Consider the following 19,113-nt stretch of genomic DNA (forward strand, 5'->3'; position numbering starts at 1 on the left):
GAATAGTAAAACCACTAGCAAATATCACAGATATCATTTATGGTTAGTAATTAAATCGAAAACAGTTTAACTATAGATGACAATACAATATAAAAATGGGTTAGAGATTGCCGACAACTTAAGGGAGATCACCATACTAGGGACCATGGGGACTTACATTACTTTTGTTACCTGCATGGATCCTAGCTGGACTTACACCATCCCCTCAGTCGGTAGCAATTTAGGCACATCTAGCCATGTAGTTAAAAGGACACATATACTACGATTAAAAAGGCGAAGAGTTTGAATTTACTTTGAATGTTTGTGGACTTCCGTACCCTCTCAGGAGGACAATAATTTTACAGTACTTTAACCCCCACTCGAGGATACAGCCACTAACAATCTTAGTTATCAATTTAAACCTCCAATCATAAAATATTTATCTATTTACAAGTCTGATATCATATCTAATTCTTTTTATAATGCAAGAATTAAATGAGAACTTATGTTACTATAAAGATCCTTCATAGTTTGGGATTTGAAATAATTATCCCTTGTGATGGAATATTTGACACAGTCAAGCAAGACCATGCTTGACCTTTCAAATAAGTATTCATCAGTATATCTCGTATCGCCAATACTACTACATCACCACATGATGACCTCTTCAAATCTGGACTGACAACCCAAGTAGGTATAACCAATATAAGGTTTTATTGCATGTAATTTATGAATGCCCACTTGGGTGGCCTACTTCTTCTGCATCAGATCACGGATATAAGATTTAATGGTAGCTATATAATCAGTGTAGGGAATAAGAAGTGGTGTGACAGATTTGTTGAGTGCTGCCTTGGCAGCAAAATCGTTCCCAGAAATGCCTACTTGGCTGGGTAACCAACAGAAGACGATGTCGTATTGGCCAGTAGCAAGATCATTATGCAATTGAATAGTTTCAATTAAATGTGGATGTTTACAAGAAATATTTTTAATAGCCTGAAGACAAGAAAGAGAGTCAGAATAGATTATATACTGTTTATGTTTGGGGTGTCTTTGAACATGTTTATGAGCCGTCAATATGGCGTTTGCTTCAGCTGTGAAAATAGAGCTGCAGTCTGGTAATCTAGAAGATATTGTTCTGGATCCAATGACAGTGGCACAAGCTACTGCACCACCATCCTTGGACCCATCAGTAAATATGGGTTTGTAAGTGCTATATTTATGTTTTAATTGATTATATTCTTTGTTTATATTGTAATTGATTAGTTTCTGACTTCTTAAACTGTGTAAGAGTTGATTCAACTTGTGGCCACACAAGGAGGAGAAGAAAGCAAACGCGAAGGAGATATAGTCTCCAGCTCAATGCCAGCACAAGAAAGGAATGGTTTAACTCTATGCCCTATGGAACAAGAGAAAATTTCGCAGTGTATAAATCCTCATAGAGGGGATTAAAGACGCAGTTAAAAGCAGTGTTAGACTTGTTAGAAAAAGGTTTTGTAATATATTGTACGGATAATTTTACACGGCATTGTGAAAGAGATGGTTCATCTGCCTCGACATAAAGACTGTCCACTGGAGAAGTTGTGAAGGATCCTAGACAAAGTCTAAGTCCTTGGTGGTGGACAGAATCCAATAGTCTTAAGTTGCTTTTACAGGCTCCTCCATATACAATGGACCCATAATGAAGCTTTGAGCGGACCAGTGATCTATATAGGTGAAGGAGGGTAGCTTGATCACCTCCCCATTTTGAATTGGAAACAACTTTTAGTAAATCCAGAGCCTTCAAGCATTTATTTTTTAGATATTTAATGTGTGGAAGAAAAGTTAAATTTAACCTTTAGCTTGCTGAATTAATTTCTAAAAAAACTAAATAAGGAACAACTGAAAAAATATTTGACTGCTTAATAATAGATTGAAAAATAAATATTATCATCAAAAAATATCCCAATAATTTCAAATGTACAGAGGTTAATTACGAGACAAACATTAATAAAGTAAATTTTCCTAAATTTACCTGAATTACCTGAAAAAGACCTACCTTTAGAATACAGCACCACAAACTTTAAAGACACGTCATAATACTATTTTACGCAGTTGCAGGTGATTTTGTTCAAAAGCACGTTCTTGAAACATTATGCCCTATGACACCGGCATAGCAACAAGGTCGTCAAGCTCAGTGAGTGTATAAGTGTATAAGTTCCACTCACTGATGTTTCATCTCTACCAGCCATGTCAATACAGAAACCCAACGATGTTGTGAGTTTCCAGTAGTACTTCACCGGCGGATGCGCTTTTTTTTGCAAGCACCAGTTTTAAATATATTTACTTTTTTGACTAATATGCTCATATTTCTTTGTCTTAAGAGGTGCTGAGGTGTTATATTTTGTGTATTTAAATATTTTGTATTTTCTAAATTTAATAAGAATACCTGACACTGGTCTCTTTTTGCCATATTCTATTATTCGCAGTTTTGGTCATTTTAAATAATCTAAATATATTTTATATTTTGGTTTCGAACGTAACTCTTTGGATCAAATGAATTTTAAATGTAAACTAATATGCATATATATCTTTGTCATTTAGTAATTTGCAAAATGGAGTTTATTTGTATTTATTTTTCGAAGCAGTAAGAATGCATTACACTGGACAGGTCAGCCATTTTTGTGCCGGTTCGGTCAACGTATTCTATATATTAGAATTATTTCAAGGGTTTAGGGTTATGGTTATGGTTAGGGTTAGGGTTAGGGTTAGGGTCAGGGACAGGGACAGGGACGCATGAAAACCATTTGTTTTCCTTTTGCATTTTTAATACTTTGTTCACACAAAAAACGGGAGACCAAAATGTCCAATGTTAAATTAACGAAAAAAAGTTTTAATGTAGAAATTTTGGGCTGATGGAAATCGGCCTCGAACTTGCACTCCTGCCACTTTCACCTCTTGATCTACATATTTTCAATAATAATTTGAAGTCTAACTCACTCCCGTGCCGTCACCAGACATGCCCATGTCTCACTCAATCCTTAGCGCGATCCACATTGTCCTTACTGTGTCTCCTACAACACTTTTTTGTCACGAAAGCACACAATGATTTTTATACAAGCATGTCATTCATCCATGCACCATGAAATCAATGTCAGACACCTGATGTCAACAACTGTTTTTAGTTCGAACTATATCAGCTCATTTCACACAACATGGTATCTTGTAGATTACAGAATAGGATGATCGTGCCAAATGATATCATGACCAATCGGCAACTGCCAGTAGATTGAAAGCACGTGGCACCAAGTCTACCCGTAACCTTCGTAATTTTCCGCAACCAATTTGACTCTTTCCGTTCATTTCCGTGACGTCACAGGAATGACTAGCTAAATTTGCATATGGCGCAACAATGTGGACGTAGCTCAGTCAGTTAGCTGTCGGGCTAACAATCAAAAGATCGCGGGTTCGCGTCCTACGGGTTCTCACAAACTGGTTGCCTGTCTCACTGACCTGTGACCTACGGCTGGGAATGTCCTCACGAGAAATTGTGATGCTGAATTCTGAAGGTATTGAAGATTATATATGTATAAAACTGAGAATTAGTACATTCCATACATAATTCAAATGACACATAAATCCGACTCTTTGAATAATTATTGCTAGTTTTATTTGGAGATGTCATTATCCTGCACTCCTGTCCAATGGGTTCGACAGTAGCTTTGAGAGGATTAAAAAGAGTTCAGGGTCCTTATGTGGCTTATATTTTCTACAGAAGTGTAGACAGGTAGTTTTTGACTGAGAAAATTTAAATCCATTATCGAGACACCATTTACTTATTTTATTTAAACACAACTGCAATTGCCGTTCAATAGTATGCATATTTTTCCTGCGAGAAAAAATATTAAAATCATCCACGAAAAGCACTCCATCAATTGAATCATTTAAAACAAAATCATTTTAAAAAGATAAACTGTTAATCTTAATGCTAAACAGTGTGACAGACAAAATACTGCCTTATGGAACACCCTGATCCTTATTGTAATGGTCAGACAGGGTTGAACCCACTCGGACCTGAAATTGTCTGTCTTTTAAAAAGTTAGTTATAAATTGAGGTAAACGACCTCGTAATCCAAAGTCATGTAAATCTTTTAAAATTCCATGTTTCCATGTTGTGTCATACACTTTTTCTAAATCGAAAAAGATTGACACTGCATGTTGTTTATTAATTATGGCATTTTTAACAAAAGATTCTAAACGCACTAAATGATAGTACTTCTGTTTTTACGGAAACCGCACTGTATGTCTGTTATTAGGTTATTGGTTTCCAAGTACCAAACAAGTTGATAATTTATCATGTGTTCCATGGTCTTGCAAACACAGCTAGTTAGTGAAATGGGTCTATAACTAGAAGGATTAGTGTGATCATGTCCAGGTTTAGGGATGGGAACAATAATAGCATCACGCCATGGCGAAGGGAATTTTGCACTTGTCCAAATGTTATAAAAAATATATATAACAGTGTCTCCAAACATGAGTCTGGCAAGTGTTTCAGGAGTTGATAGTGGATACCATCAGCTCCAGAAGCAGCATCATGAGCCTGATCCAGAGCAGTGTGAAGTTCATGTATCGAAAATGTTTCATTGTAGTCTTCTCCATTATCTGAATTGAAATTAATAGGTGTCTTTTCCTGCTGTTTTTGATATTTTTGGAATTCAGGTACATAATTCAATGAGGAAGAGTGTTTGGCCAACGTTTCACCAAGATTATTTGCAATATCTGATTTACTAGTCAATGATTGGTTCCCTTCTTTCAGATGATTGATGTCAGATTTAGATCCCTTACCCTTGATTTTCTGGATCATATTCCACACCTTTGATATCGGCGTACGCGAATTAATTTTTGAGACATAGTTTTGCCAAGAGTTCACTTGAAAGTACACTGTGCTTTGGTGTTCAAAATTTTAAATTTATCAAAATTGTGGACCATAGGATGGTGACGAAAGTAATGTTCGGCTTTCTTCCGTGCCTTCCTAGCCGGTTTGCATTTATCTGTAAACCATGGTTTTCGTATATGAGGAATTGAAGAGGACTTTGGGATACATTCGTCAGCTATGGTATTTTGCTTATCTGAAAAACACTTAATGGCATCAGGAATATCATTGAAAAGTTCAGGTTTAAGTTGTTCAGCGCAGAGAATTTCATACAGAGGCCAGTTAGCCTTTTTAAAATTCCATCTTGATGATGGAGGAACGTCAGATGGATTCACAGGTTTTAGTATTGTTAGGAAATGGTCACTTCCACAGAGGTCGTCATGGACTGACCATTCAAATTCATTCCATGGGTTGGAGTCAGTGACAAATCAAGAGCTGAATATGTTCCTGTGCCAGGATGTAAATGTGTGTTTGAACCGTTATTACAAATGCATAAATCATTGTTTGAAAAAAAATCCTCCAGCACTTTACCTTTGGTGTTTGTATTAGTGCTACCCCAGAGTGGGTTGTGGCCTTTCAAATCACTCATGATTAAACATGGTTTAGGTAGTTGATCATACAGAGCCTGTAGATCAGTTAGTAGAACCGTTTATGACAGCGGAATGTATAAGGAGCATCAAGTAGAAGCAACCTGTAATGTAAGTCGCTCTGCAACAACTTGGAGATTTGTTTTAAGTGGAATTGGGCTGTGGATAATATTTCTCACCAGGATAGATGATCCACCTGAAGCTCTATCAGCAGGAGGAGAAAAGCAAAATTATCTGTCTGCTTCAGACAAGTTTCTTGAATGCAGAACATTGATGGCTTAAAATCTTGGACTAATAACTGTAAATCATTTAAATTAGTCCTAATTCCTCTACAGTTCCACTGGATAATTGGTGAAGACATTATTTCTTTGGAGGATGAACAGGTGATCCACCCCTCACCTTCCTTGAGGGCGACAAGCTATGTGTTCTACAATGAGTATGGTTGGACACATCCATGTCCTCAAGAGATGCAAACTTATTAAAACGTTGGACATGGTTATTTGGCCCCTTTAGGGCTCTGTTGCTCTGATTGTTTTTGTTGTCATAGTTTGGTCTGGATCTATTTTTTACAGGTAGTTTCACATTAATGTCTGATGATTTAGCTGGTTGCTTTTGAGATGCAGATGCATCTTGACTTGCCTGAATTATTGTTTGTGAAGACATTGTTTGTGCACTGGAAGTAACCTTAGTAGGTGTCGCTTGAACTTCTGCAGATAGCAATGTAGGAGCCGATGTTCTAGCCCATGTATAGTCCGTTTGACAACTTACGGAAGTACGTGAAACAGGTTTGGATTGAGAGACCTGAGCTGAAGCAGAAACAGTGGTAGCGTAAGACGGACCTGATTGTTCTTGTGAAAGAACAATCTGTTTTGCCTCACATCTGAATGACGCGTTTCTCTCATGTTTCACTCACGAAATTTTCGACTGCAGCTTCCAGGAAGAACATTCCTTGGGTGAAGATGGATGACAACCCGAGCAGTTTACACAAACAGGTGTTTTATTGCACAGACTACTGTTTTCCCATGGTCCAGCACATCTTTGGCATGCAGCTGGATAGTTTCAAGACTTAGTTCCGTTCATCTTAATGGATTGGGGATAAAAGTATCAACCCTTAGTCTACAGTAACTTGCTTTCAGTGAGTGATTGTGGGTGTTCTGGCAGACAAAATGTGAAGAAGTATGTGTTTGTTTTGAAAATTTCATTATTTCTTTTAGCAGTGAAGCGTTTGACATGAGTAATGCCTTGAGAATGTAATTCTGTGACAGTGTCACTTTCACTCATGTCTGAGAGACAACGTATCACGAACAATGCCTTTGCTGTGATTTAATGTCCTGTGAGGGGTCACTTCTACAGGAACATTAGCTAAAGACTTGGTTACTCTCAGAATCTTTGACTTGATTATTTTCATAGATTCGATAAAAAGGAAACCAGATTGCAACTTTTTTATTTCTTTCACTTCTCCAGCCAAACCCTCTATGCCCTTTGATACAGCAAAGGGATTCAACTTGAGAGAACCACCATCAGGTGCACACATTACAAGGAATCGAGGCCAATTATTGGGGTTGGTGAAAGTTGTTTGATCTTCATCCTCAGAAGAGAATGAATCATCAGATTCGTGTGTACGTTATTTATGTGGGGGTGCCATGATTGAAATATATATGATTCACCCTCCAAGCTCCCCACCCACCAAGGAGTGTCAACAGGGACGATGCTTCATGTCTGCGGGTCTCCAGCACTGGACTCTAGGCAAATTAATTGCATCAAATGTCAAATCAAGTAATGTTTGAGAGACCAAAAGAGTCGAGGTCTAAAATTAACAACGTAGCTCAGAATATAAGTTGTGCAAATACAAGTAATGCACAGGGCTCGACATGACCAGCTGATTGGTTGAACCGGGCTTATTCAACCACCCGTCTAGGTGAATTCAGGGCCAAAGTGGTGTGTTAGGCAACAGGAACACGATTGCAGGCCCCCATTGCCCTCCACCACCAGGATCCCCTCCACCAACACAGGGCCGCAACCCCTGGCAAACAGGTTGATGGACCAAATATGCCCCCGGCTCCACAACAGGGGGTTGGCGAGCACTTAGCGTTACCCAACACCCACCACGAGGAGGTGGCTCACCACGGGTTCCCCCCAGTGAGAATTACAAACATCCCAAGAACTTGACCTCCTTAACACTTTTAATGGGATCGCCATTTAAAAGTAGTTCAGGGTTTTATGCGGTTACTATTTTCTACAAAAATGCAAAGAATTACTTTGGGATTTAGAAAATTTAAAGCTGTTTTCGAGACACCGTTTATTTATTTTATTTAAACATAACTGCCATTGCTCTCCAGTAGTAAGCACGACAAGAAATATTAAACATCACTGGGGTTTTTGGCTGAAAGTATAGTGGAAAATGGTCACTTTCAGAAAGATCATCGTGTACTGACCATTCAAATTCATTGTATATACGAGAATCCGCAGTGGATAAATCTAGTGAGGAGTATGAACCATTTGCAGGATAAAAATATGTGCTAGAACCGTCATTGAAAATGAATAAATCAGTATTCATGAAGAAATCCTTGAGAATCCTTCCTTTCACATTGGTGTTATTACTACCCCAAAGCGGGTTATGAACATTGAAGTCTCCCATGATAAGACATGGTTCTGGTAGTTGGTCATAAAGCATCTGAAGATCAGATTGCTGCAGAGATGATGATGGTGGAACATACAATGAACACAAGGTAACAACAATATGCAGAGGAATACAGACCGCAGCTGCCTGATGGGGGGTGTTGAGAGTAACATGCCTGTGGATAGTGCCACAATTCTCTAAAATAGAAGATCCTACAATAGCTTTATCACCTGGAGGTGAGAAACAGTTGTAGGAATCAGTTTTTGATATGAAATGTATCCGTTGATTTGAAATTGGTCTCTTGCAAACATAATGCTGATGGTTTGAAGTCTTAAATTTAAAGTTGTAAATCATTCAAATCGGTTCTAGTGCTTCTACATTTCCACTAATAGTGTATATTAGAACCAATTAAGATAAGAACATAATGTAATAAGCAATTGGTTTGAAGTTAAATGTCTCCATGACCTGCTGATTGATGGAATCGGGCCAATTCTACCACCCGTCTAGGTGAAGTATGGGCTGAAGTGATGTGTTGGGCAGCAGAAACACCAGGGTTCCTATTGTCGAAAGTGTCCCAGCTAAGACAGGTCCTAACTATTTCTGACATCGTACTGTTAAGGTAAGACCCATTCTCGAAACGATCTTATCCTTGTCCAAAGTTGTGTAACAGATCCTAGCTAGGATAGCGAGCTCTTCAGTAGGTGAAGACCTTCATCAAGTTCACCTAAATATTAGCTATGATTCATTGCATGAAAAACACATATGTAAAGGCAGCTACAATCTCTTTTACAAGACAAATGGTGAGAGTAGAAATCGAAGTAAAAGGTTTAAAAGTGGTGAAATTCACCTTTTGGTGGACTTACTTGATCTAGAAGAAATTGTAATTAATTATATTTATAATAAAAATTCATACCTTGTATCCAGAAAAACAGAGTGAACTTGTACTTGAATAGATCTAAACTATTTTATCAGATCTAAGTATTGTTAACATATTCAATATTTTCATCACATCAAATTCATTTATTAAACTAGGATATAACATTTATCATCAGATTTTGAATGTCTGCTGAAAAGAGAATTTAGATGTGCAAAAATCATTTGATTTTTTTTAATGATTGTCATGAGTTGAACTTTCATTATGCAAAATTCACTTAGGAAATAAACAGAATTTACTTCCCTTATCGAGTTGGCCTTGAGATTGGCATTTCAAAGGAATGTGACAGAAAAGAGCGATGTTGTGAATAAAAAGTTATAGAATAGGTAAGAATAAAAATACATATCAGTTGTAGATCTAAAGAATATGTGTACTGCAACAAGTAAGTCTTATTCACAACTGATAAATTGATGATATAAACTCAAAAAAATCTTCTCAACTCATAAAACTGTGTGCTGTTGTAAATTCAGCTGTAATTAAGTTTTCACAATGTCAAAATTGGTGAACAAGTACCACACCATGCTGATTTCCACTGAGATGGACTCAGAACCTATCCTAGTATTAGTCATAAGTTAGGCTATCCTAGCACTAGGATACTTATCAAGAATAAGGTAGGACACCTATCCTAGACCCTAGGATCAAAGTTAGGATATCTTAGGGCTAGGATCCTTTCGAGAATAGGGTCATAGTCCCAGTGCCCTCAGCCACCATGATCCCGTCCTCCACCAACACAGGGTCGCAACCCATGGCACACGGGTCCACAACGGGGGATTGGTGAGCTCTTAGAGTTACCAGCACCCACCACAAGTGCCTCGAATCGTTTGATTCACATAGGTAGGCTGTAGTGTACGGCTGATACCCATGCTTCAGACAGTTCAAAATAAACATTAAGGTGTTTAGGGAAGATAAATCATATTTCTTCTGGGTATTAAAATCTCTGTTGCAAACATTCACTTTTAACTGAAACTGTTGAATTATAAAACTATGTTGCCCTGCCATGTTGGCATTTATGGGAACATTATGGTCGATCTTGTTGCTGAGGCAGCACTCAACAAATCTGTGACACAATTTCTTATTGGATACCCTGATGATAAAACTATCATTAGGTCTTATATTTGTGATCTGATGCAGAAGAAGTGAGACATCCAAGTAGGTATATATAAATTACATGCTATTAAACCAGCTATGAGAGATGGGATGAGAAAATCACAGTTAACTCATTAAGGCCGAGAGCCGCATATATGCGGCAAATTAATTAGCTTCTCACAGCGAGAGCCGCGTATTGGGGGTAATAAAAAGCACCTCTTATTCAGCGAGAGCCGCATATTGGGGGTTGTGAAAAGCACCTCTCATTCAGCGAGAGCCGCGTATTGGGGGTTTTACATTTTAAATTCGTGCTGTACCTATAATTTCAATCAATTTAGCAGTAATGATCAAAGAGTAACCTTTCTTACGAGAGAGGTTACTTTCTGTGTTAATCAGAAGAACTATTGATGTGTTTTGATAACAATTTCTTGCAATGTCGGGGGCTTATACAGGCAAATGAACACATGTCTGCGAGGAAAGGGATTATGAGATGTTGTTACAGAAGACATGTGTCTGTTACACGTCATTGGGAGTGAATACTAAGATACTATGTTTGCACATTGATTGAATTAACGGTGACAAGGTTACAAAACCTTCTTCTAAATTAAATCATTCATTCATTCGCTGTAATAGTTCATATAATGAATCGTAGACATAAATAGCAATACTGTATTACACTCGTGTAGATTTGAAATAAACCAAGTTACTAATTTAGACCTAATTCATTTGTGACTATTGATTTTTAAAGTTGACAATAATACATAATCGTATATGAAGTGATAACTCTTGCATCTACTCATAATATACATATATAGTACACATAAACCATACAAAGGTAACTGGGGTATTTTGTTCAAGCTGTTTCATGCTGATTTGAAATGTGATTTTTCAATGCAATTTACATAAGCATTGTGTAAGAAACGTTTGTATTTGATCCCTGCAATTATCTTATCCTGTGTAATGATCACGTGTATCAGATCCATCGTCAATAAAAGGAGGATAATATATCAGTTACGGAATTGATGCGTATAATCATTCAATCAGACAACACTAAATATATGAACACCTCTTTCAACCTCAAAATAACAGACTCTGGTCGATTGCATGTCCAGGTAAACTTTTGTCCTGTGACAAGTGTAAAACAAACTTATGCGCTGTTACATCATTGGACAACCTGTTTTGTGGAGTCACGCCCATTGCCAATCTTCTGAACCTCGTTTGCTTTCAAAACAAATATGAGTATGCCCATCTTCATAAATATTTGGGGAGATTCAACTACAAGTGTATACATCACAATAAATCAGTATCGTGTTACTTTTTTAATTCTATAATACATGTATTTGAATTATGATATTTATTCGTAACAATGTGCAGATTATATTGAAATGTTCGGCAAGCCATTATGTTTGATGTACAAGTAGTGTGCGCAAAAAGTATACGCAAATAAATACTATCTCTACTCAATGATTGGATTGGGTTATCCGGGGTAAAATAATCGGATTGCTTCAAAAAAAAAAAAAAAAAAAAAAAAACTCGTCAAAGTGCTTGTTAGTCCTACGTGTACATTTCAGGCATCCTCACAATTATGTATGTTCACGATACACAAACTTTTTCATGATAGCTAGAGTTGATAAAGCCGAAATCTAGCATATCGATTGGTCAACGATCTAACCAATAGTCAATCTGTATCCAAGCTGTCTAGTGACCGAACGTACTCTTCAGAAATTTAGCCCACGCCCCATCACCTGTCATTTCCAATGTGACAGGTATCTCATGATACGATTGGTCATAGATAACAAATCAGGGACTATATTGAACAGTTAAGATACAAAACGTCCTATTCGAGAACTTTGATGATGCCCATTCCATGACCCTTTGTCTTATGTATGTGCAAGGAATAGCATTATTCAATATGTATGCATGTATGTTTGTATATTTTCTGCGTTAAATCTAGATGAACCAAAGCGACAAACTGAATCTGTTATATGTAAGTCACAGGCTAGCTTATTAGTACTTTCCTGAAAATATTCAGTATACACTGGCAATGTATCAGCAAAAACGCTTCTTTCATAGATTATTATGCATGTGCGTAAATTCGTCTTTACTGCCATTGACATAGATGTTTTGAACAATTTAATCTCTCACAATGATATGAGAGGGACATCATTTGGTTTAAGTATGTCTTACATACAATGAAACGGACTGGCAAACGTCGAGACATCAAATGCAGATGTTCAAGCTGTGATGTGTTTTTGTGCGTTGACTGTTTTGAGGCCTACCAAAAAGACTTGTTCCAAGGACGATAACGCTTTATGCACTAGTTGTGTTGTACAAATGGTACCGTATACCATTCTTGTCAGTTGTTGGGCAGAATGTGTGAAGCCCACGCGATACTGCTGGAATATAGCTAAAATCGCCGTAAAACTAAATTCACTCATTCTCTTCAATTGTTGCATTTCAGTCGTTATTGTTTTACATTTCCAAAATACTAAGACATGCGTGTTCACCATCTGAGAACGAATACACTCATCATAGTGTCAGTCTACTCCCATATGTCTTATGTGTTTCTTTCATACATCATTACAGTAACTGATGTTATGTTTACAGCCGATACAGCCAAAACACAACATAGCCATTGGTCAACGATAAAGCCAATAACCAATCTCTACCCTATCACTTTGAGTGTCCAAACGTGCTCTTCAGAAATTTAGGCCACGCCCCATCACCTTGCCCTTCCTATGTGACAGGTTCTCACGATACGATTGGTCAAAGTATCAGCCAATATAATGAGTGAGATATAAAACGTTACATTCGGAAAACTTTATCCCATCGCATGATGGGAAGCTTTGTTTAACGTTGAGTGATGATAAATGTATCATGCAATATGTATGTGTATGAATGGTGATGTATGTTTGCAGCGTTAAGTTCAGATGAACAAAGTGACAAACTATAAATCTCTATATGTTCCATGTTACTTACACACCTATTGATACTTTCCTTGAAATAGTCAGTAAGCACGAGCAATGTATTGGCAAAAAATATAGACGATTATAATGCAAGACCCCCTCTTTTTAAACTCTATTATAAATAATATATTATAATTCAGTCCATACGATGAGAGAGACTGGAGGAATTTGTATATTTGTTCATCTCGTACGTACAGAGACCGCGTAGGTGTTGATGAAAATACAGCACACACTGGCAAAGGGGTATAAGAGACACATGTAATAAATTACATGAAATGCTGTAATATATGTATTCACAACGGCCTCTTTTCCATTTACATCTTTACGACACAATTAAATAATCAGTACTTGTTTGTGAGACTAGACAGTTTCCTGTCATATCCGAGACCTGCCAGGGAAATCAGGCATAATTAGCACTAATTAGCCTCGTCGCAGCAATCAGGCAGTCAGCGAGGGGTGCCAGGTGTTGGGCAGTGGAGCGGCTCCAGGGCTTAATGAGTTAAGCATGTCTGTGAAGCCTGCTTTACTACATTGATTTTTTCATGACAAGGGATAAGCATTTCAGTGCTAAAACGGTTAAAGATCTCTTTAATAATGCATATCATCATTTTATCATCGAAGTTTGAAAAGAAATATAGATGTTAGATAAAGTTTGATTGATACGTTTTGTATAATTCCCGATATATATTTACGGAAAAGTAAGGGAACGCATGGATTGATTGTCATTGCAATATATATGCACAGGTAAGAGAAATGTTGGTGTCAAGTGAATATTTTCAGTATCACGTGTGTCCCCCCATGTTTGTGGATAACTGCTTGGCATTGCTGTGGCATGATCTGTGTGAGTATACGTTACCAATATATATACGAGTCCAATGTACATGCAGCGGGACTGTTCGAGGAATTTTCATGGATAGTGGTGTGACTTTGTTATCCACGTATCTATCCAGTGTAAGAATTCTATTATCAAAGTATCTAGCCTGTGCATGGACTGAATAAAGAATATTGGACAATCAGCACCCCATGTGTTTGGTGTCTTTCTGAGGCCATATATGCGGTGGACACTCTAGGCATAGACCCTTGTACATACACTTTTATGATGGCTTCCTATAATCAGTTGCACAACGCAAGGAAGCAATCCCTAAAAAGTCATGAGAAAATTTCCACATGGAAATGTTCTAGTTGAAATGGGAAGAATGTAACAAAGTCATGAGAAAATTTCCACATGGAAATGTTCTAGTTGAAATGGGACGAATATAACAAAGTCAACCCTGTGGACCTGCGGTCAGGGACACGTCAGGGACAGGACGACAAACAAGTTGACTACTCACCAAGTGATTTACAACTGAGTGACCACAGAAAGGCTAGGGAAAGACTCTTGAAAAGGTTCTTGAAGTACCCTGCCAAATTGCAGAACAAGCAGAAGCCCCTCATAAACCGCAGTGAGAACAGCGGTGAAAGATAGGGCGACACACAAGTGTTTACTCACCAAGTACTCACAAGATAACAGGGTTGAAGCATTTACTTATGCCTGACCCCTGGTTGACAGGTCAAAGGACATGAAGCACCTATAAACCCAGGACTCCCGAGCCTTAACAGGGAGGCAGAAGGACAGAGGCAAACGGAGACACAGTCTAGGCAGCAGTCCAGTTCCACTTCTGCTAGCATTGGACGCAAGGGGAATCTTTCCTCTGAGTGGAGCAGACCTGGTCCTAACGCCTGTGATGCAACAGATGTCCTGCTTGGAGTAAAATATCCATTTTCTTGTATTTCTGATGCTGTCTTACTTTGTTACAGTCTTAAGCGCTTGTGCCGCTCAATCAAGTTGATTCCAACCACAGAACGAGGACTCTTTAGACCAGCTGATTTCAGGCGATTCCATAACATTTGTCCTGAGCTTGGATTCTGCATTGATTTGGAGGAAGATTCAAGCCTGTCATGTTAGGCAATAAGGCGTAGTCCCCAGTCATCCCGGGGGGTAGTTTTGGATTACCGTCCTCGACCACGTCTCATTGTGACATTCACAGTCTGTACAGGTTCCAAAGCATGGAAATCACGCATACAGACTTCTGAAATGTTGTGGCAACCTTCCACACTTGCCCATGCCAACTGCTTCCCATTTTTTGTGCCAAAGTCAAGTACTGTCTCACCATGTGAACGCTGATTTTAAGCTGTGTGTTTGACACCGCACATGCATGCAATGCATTCATTCAAAATGCCCATGACTTTAGAGAGACATAATGCACGTGCAAGTAAACCAGAATAGTGAGTTTCAGCGCAATGTTTTCCTGATAACAGCAAAACACACCAGTGAGCATAGTTCCATGAAATTCCCCATTTTTCTATGAAATATGTGCTCCCAAGAGTATATATTTTATTATGGCTTGTTTAAATTAGCAACATAGATTGTTAGTGGCAGTGACTCCACAGGGGGCTGTAAAATTATGGTCTTCCTGTGGGAGCATGTAAATCCCAAAACACTCAAGTTAAAGTTAAACATATCTGTCTTTAAACGTAGAATATATGTTGTGGCTAAATTGTCAAAAAGTGCTAAAATTTGCTGGGATGGTGTAAAGCCAGCCTGGATGCATGTATGTAGAAAATGTACTGAAAGTCCCCATGGTCCCTAGTATGATTATTTACCTTCAGTTGTTGGCAATTTATAGTCTACTTCTATGTTGTATTGTCTTATGTAGCTAACATAGATTTACATACTAGTTTTATATTCAGACCTGTGATATCTGTATTCTTGTTGTTTTTCCTGTCCTTGGTCGGCGGGCTTTTTATAATGTAAGTCCAATTATGGCGACTTTAGGACCTATTTAGTTTTGATATGCCTAAAATATTGCCGATGTGAGTGTAGATCTTAATTCACTCACTCACCTGGTTTGATAACATATGGCATTTAGCATTGCATCCACACAGTTGGTAAAAACTCTAAATCCAGGGCCAGTCGACTGCAAGATCATGAGAGTTATCCTAAGGAATGATCATTCGGCAGCTTAAGGACACGAAACGATTAAACATATGGCTCTGGACGATTTCAGCGTGTTTACGACACACTTTAGACTACAGTACATTCTACTCCTCACATTTGTCCTTCCCATTTACCGCCACATTTACAATAAACGCGATTGGTGACCTTACAGCAAGCTGAGACATGGACTGACATTGGAAAGAGCGAATAGTTAGATTTTCAGAAAAAGCATACATAGGTAAACAGTTACTGCTCCTAGGTGAACCGATTTGGTTATTATAAGTAATAGGGAGAGGGAGATGATGAATGGACATGCACATGGGCAATTTCGAGTCAGTTATATTATATCCTTCCTGTAAACTATAAACATGAATTACCCTTGAAGTTCCAGCCTTTGTACTGTTCTGCAGCTGATGGTGGGTGGAGTAAGTGGATGGAATGGAGTGTGTGCTCAGTAAGCTGTGGAAATGGAACAAGGACAAGACATCGTTTCTGTACTAATCCGCCTCCAGACAGACATGGCAAGACATGTTCTGGTAACAAGCAACAGACAATATATTGTGAGAAACAGGCATGCCCAGGTAAGATATATACAGTATCATGTTATGCACATATCAGTCATCATTTAGTTACATTCTTCACAATAACCACAGTTTGTATAAGTGCAGATGCCAAAATGTTAGGTGTTATTTACGGACATGCAATAATGAGCAAGTCGGTAAACTATCTGACAATGGACTACATACAACTCTGAAAATTGTGTCAGCTTGTTATTCAGGGTAAATCAAAGGAAGAATTCTCGTGAAAAGGATACTAGTTTGAACATATATTCTAGTAGAAGCATTTATTCTAATGCGGTAGACCTTCAGGTTCTTAAAAGTACATCCAGAACATTTGTCGTGTTGTGTTGCCTTTTTACGTTCTACTTTGTATATATGTTTTACGTATGAGTTTGTGAAGAGGATCACACGCACTTATTCCTTCAGCTCACTGAAGTGAACAGCTATGTATTCAGTGGATTATTCTAGCGCTCCATTGATGCACTCGTCATACCTACGATTTGGAAAACAAACATAGCCCAAAAATCTTTTATCCCCACAACCATCCGTCTTTTAAATGAAGGGTAGGGTAGGGTAGGGTTTGTGTTGTTATTAATCGGGTTCACTCTAGTTCATGTTGTCCTGTTTGTAAGTTGTGTCTGTCTGCATATGTGCTCATGTTGTGATATCAGAGTGTATGTATTTACTATTTATTTTATGTATTTAATTTATCATGTCCTCCCAAATGTCAATGCACTTTCATTTGTAAACCAAATTCTTCTCGAGGTAATAAAGTACATCTTATCTTATCTTATCTTCCTGATCGATCGTTATTGATGGATACTGTCCAGAGCATGGTGGCCAAACTTTATTTGCTGTCGATATCCAGCCCTCTTTTCTATTCAGTTTGCCAATGAATAGCTTCATATTTTGTATTTCTCAAACTACTTTTAATAGTTCATGTGATATATTACTACTTGTCCTTTGATGACAGTTTTTTAGAAAGTATTCTATGATGAATTTATGAATTTTTGTCGTCAGGATATTGCTAAAATATTGACGATGTGATGTAATGTCACATGCTCACTTGTTATTAATGTACATGGTACAGGAGCAGTAGTTGTATAAGGATGGATGTTTTGATAAGGGCACTTCAACAATAATATTTTCCAGTACCCACACAAGCAACAGCAAACATTTCATTATGATTTACTTTGTGTATTATATAAATAATCAACATATGATAATCAGTTGGCACAAGATATTTTTTTGACTGACCTAGGTTCATCATGGCACATATGAAGCATCACATTTTATAGTAAAGATCATCTGCTCTCAGTATCTTGTAAGGTTCCCATGAGAGTCAGGCATCATCACACCGTGGTATCAATCAGTAGACCTGTGAAAATCCAGGATAGAATAGGCCTTCAGCAACCCATGCTTGCCATAAAAGGCGACCATGCTTGTTGTAAGACTTGACTAAAGGGATTGGATGGTCAGATTCACTGACGTGGTTGACACATTTCAATGGTTCCCAAGTGCGCAGATCGATGCTCATGCTGTTTATCAGAGGATTATCTGGTCCAGACTCGATTATTTACAGACCGCCGCCATATGGCTGGAATATTGCTGAGTGCGGCGTAAAACTTACTCACCCAATCAGAGTATGAATTGAGGCAAGAGGAATGTTTGCCTTATCTTCCTGCAGTGCTTCTCAAACCTGTTGGAGGTTTTATGGCTGTTGCTGAAGTCATAACATGAATCTTATAGTTGTAGCCGTTAAAAACGCAATTTGATATTCATACTGTCTCTACTCACACTCATGTGAACAACATCAGTGACGCAACAACAATGTCAAGGAGGGATCACTTGCAGTCAATACCCTTTGTAACCTTGCGCTGCAAGGACCGGATGATCAGGAACACTTCCGATGGACCGAATATGTTGTCTGAGTAGACCAACAGTGGTGATTGAGTGAGTTAAAATTTATCGTCACATTGGTAATATTCTAGCAATATCGTGATGAGAGCAATTAATTACAAAACTACATATTAATTAATGGCACGTTATAAAAATGTGTTGATGAAGGATAGTAAAACCAACTAGAATATTACAGAGAATGTAAAACTAGTAGTTAGATCTAAAACACTTCAAGTGTAGTGAACAGTACAATATGAAATGGGCTATAGATTGCCAACTACTAAAGGTAGAACACCACACAGGGACCATGGGGACTTGCATTACTTTTGCTACCTACATGGACCCTGGTTAGATTTACACCATACCCTCAGCTTTTATGCGGAGAATTAGCCATACATTAAAATGACAAAAATACATGTACTACCATTAAAAACCCGGAAAACTTAAATTTACATCAATATTTCCAGACTTGTGTACCTTCTCAGGAGGACAATAATTTTACAGTGTTTTAACCTCTTTTGAGGGTACAGCCACTAACAAATTGAGTTACTAATTTAAACTTCCAATTAGAAAATATTTATCTATTTACAAATCAG

General features: G+C 38.0%; 1 protein-coding gene across 1 annotated transcript in view; it reads left to right on the top strand.

Moving 5' to 3' along the window:
* The window catches only part of LOC137298235 (uncharacterized), a 692,490-nt gene that overhangs the window by 429,689 nt on the left and 243,688 nt on the right, over positions 1-19,113 (top strand). The window contains exon 18 of the mRNA XM_067830406.1: positions 16,469-16,639. Within this exon, the coding sequence (XP_067686507.1) occupies positions 16,469-16,639 (171 nt within the window). The remainder of the gene's footprint in view (positions 1-16,468; positions 16,640-19,113) is intronic.

The sequence above is a fragment of the Haliotis asinina genome, chromosome 10, assembly GCF_037392515.1.
Source record: "Haliotis asinina isolate JCU_RB_2024 chromosome 10, JCU_Hal_asi_v2, whole genome shotgun sequence".
NCBI lineage: Eukaryota > Metazoa > Mollusca > Gastropoda > Lepetellida > Haliotidae > Haliotis > Haliotis asinina.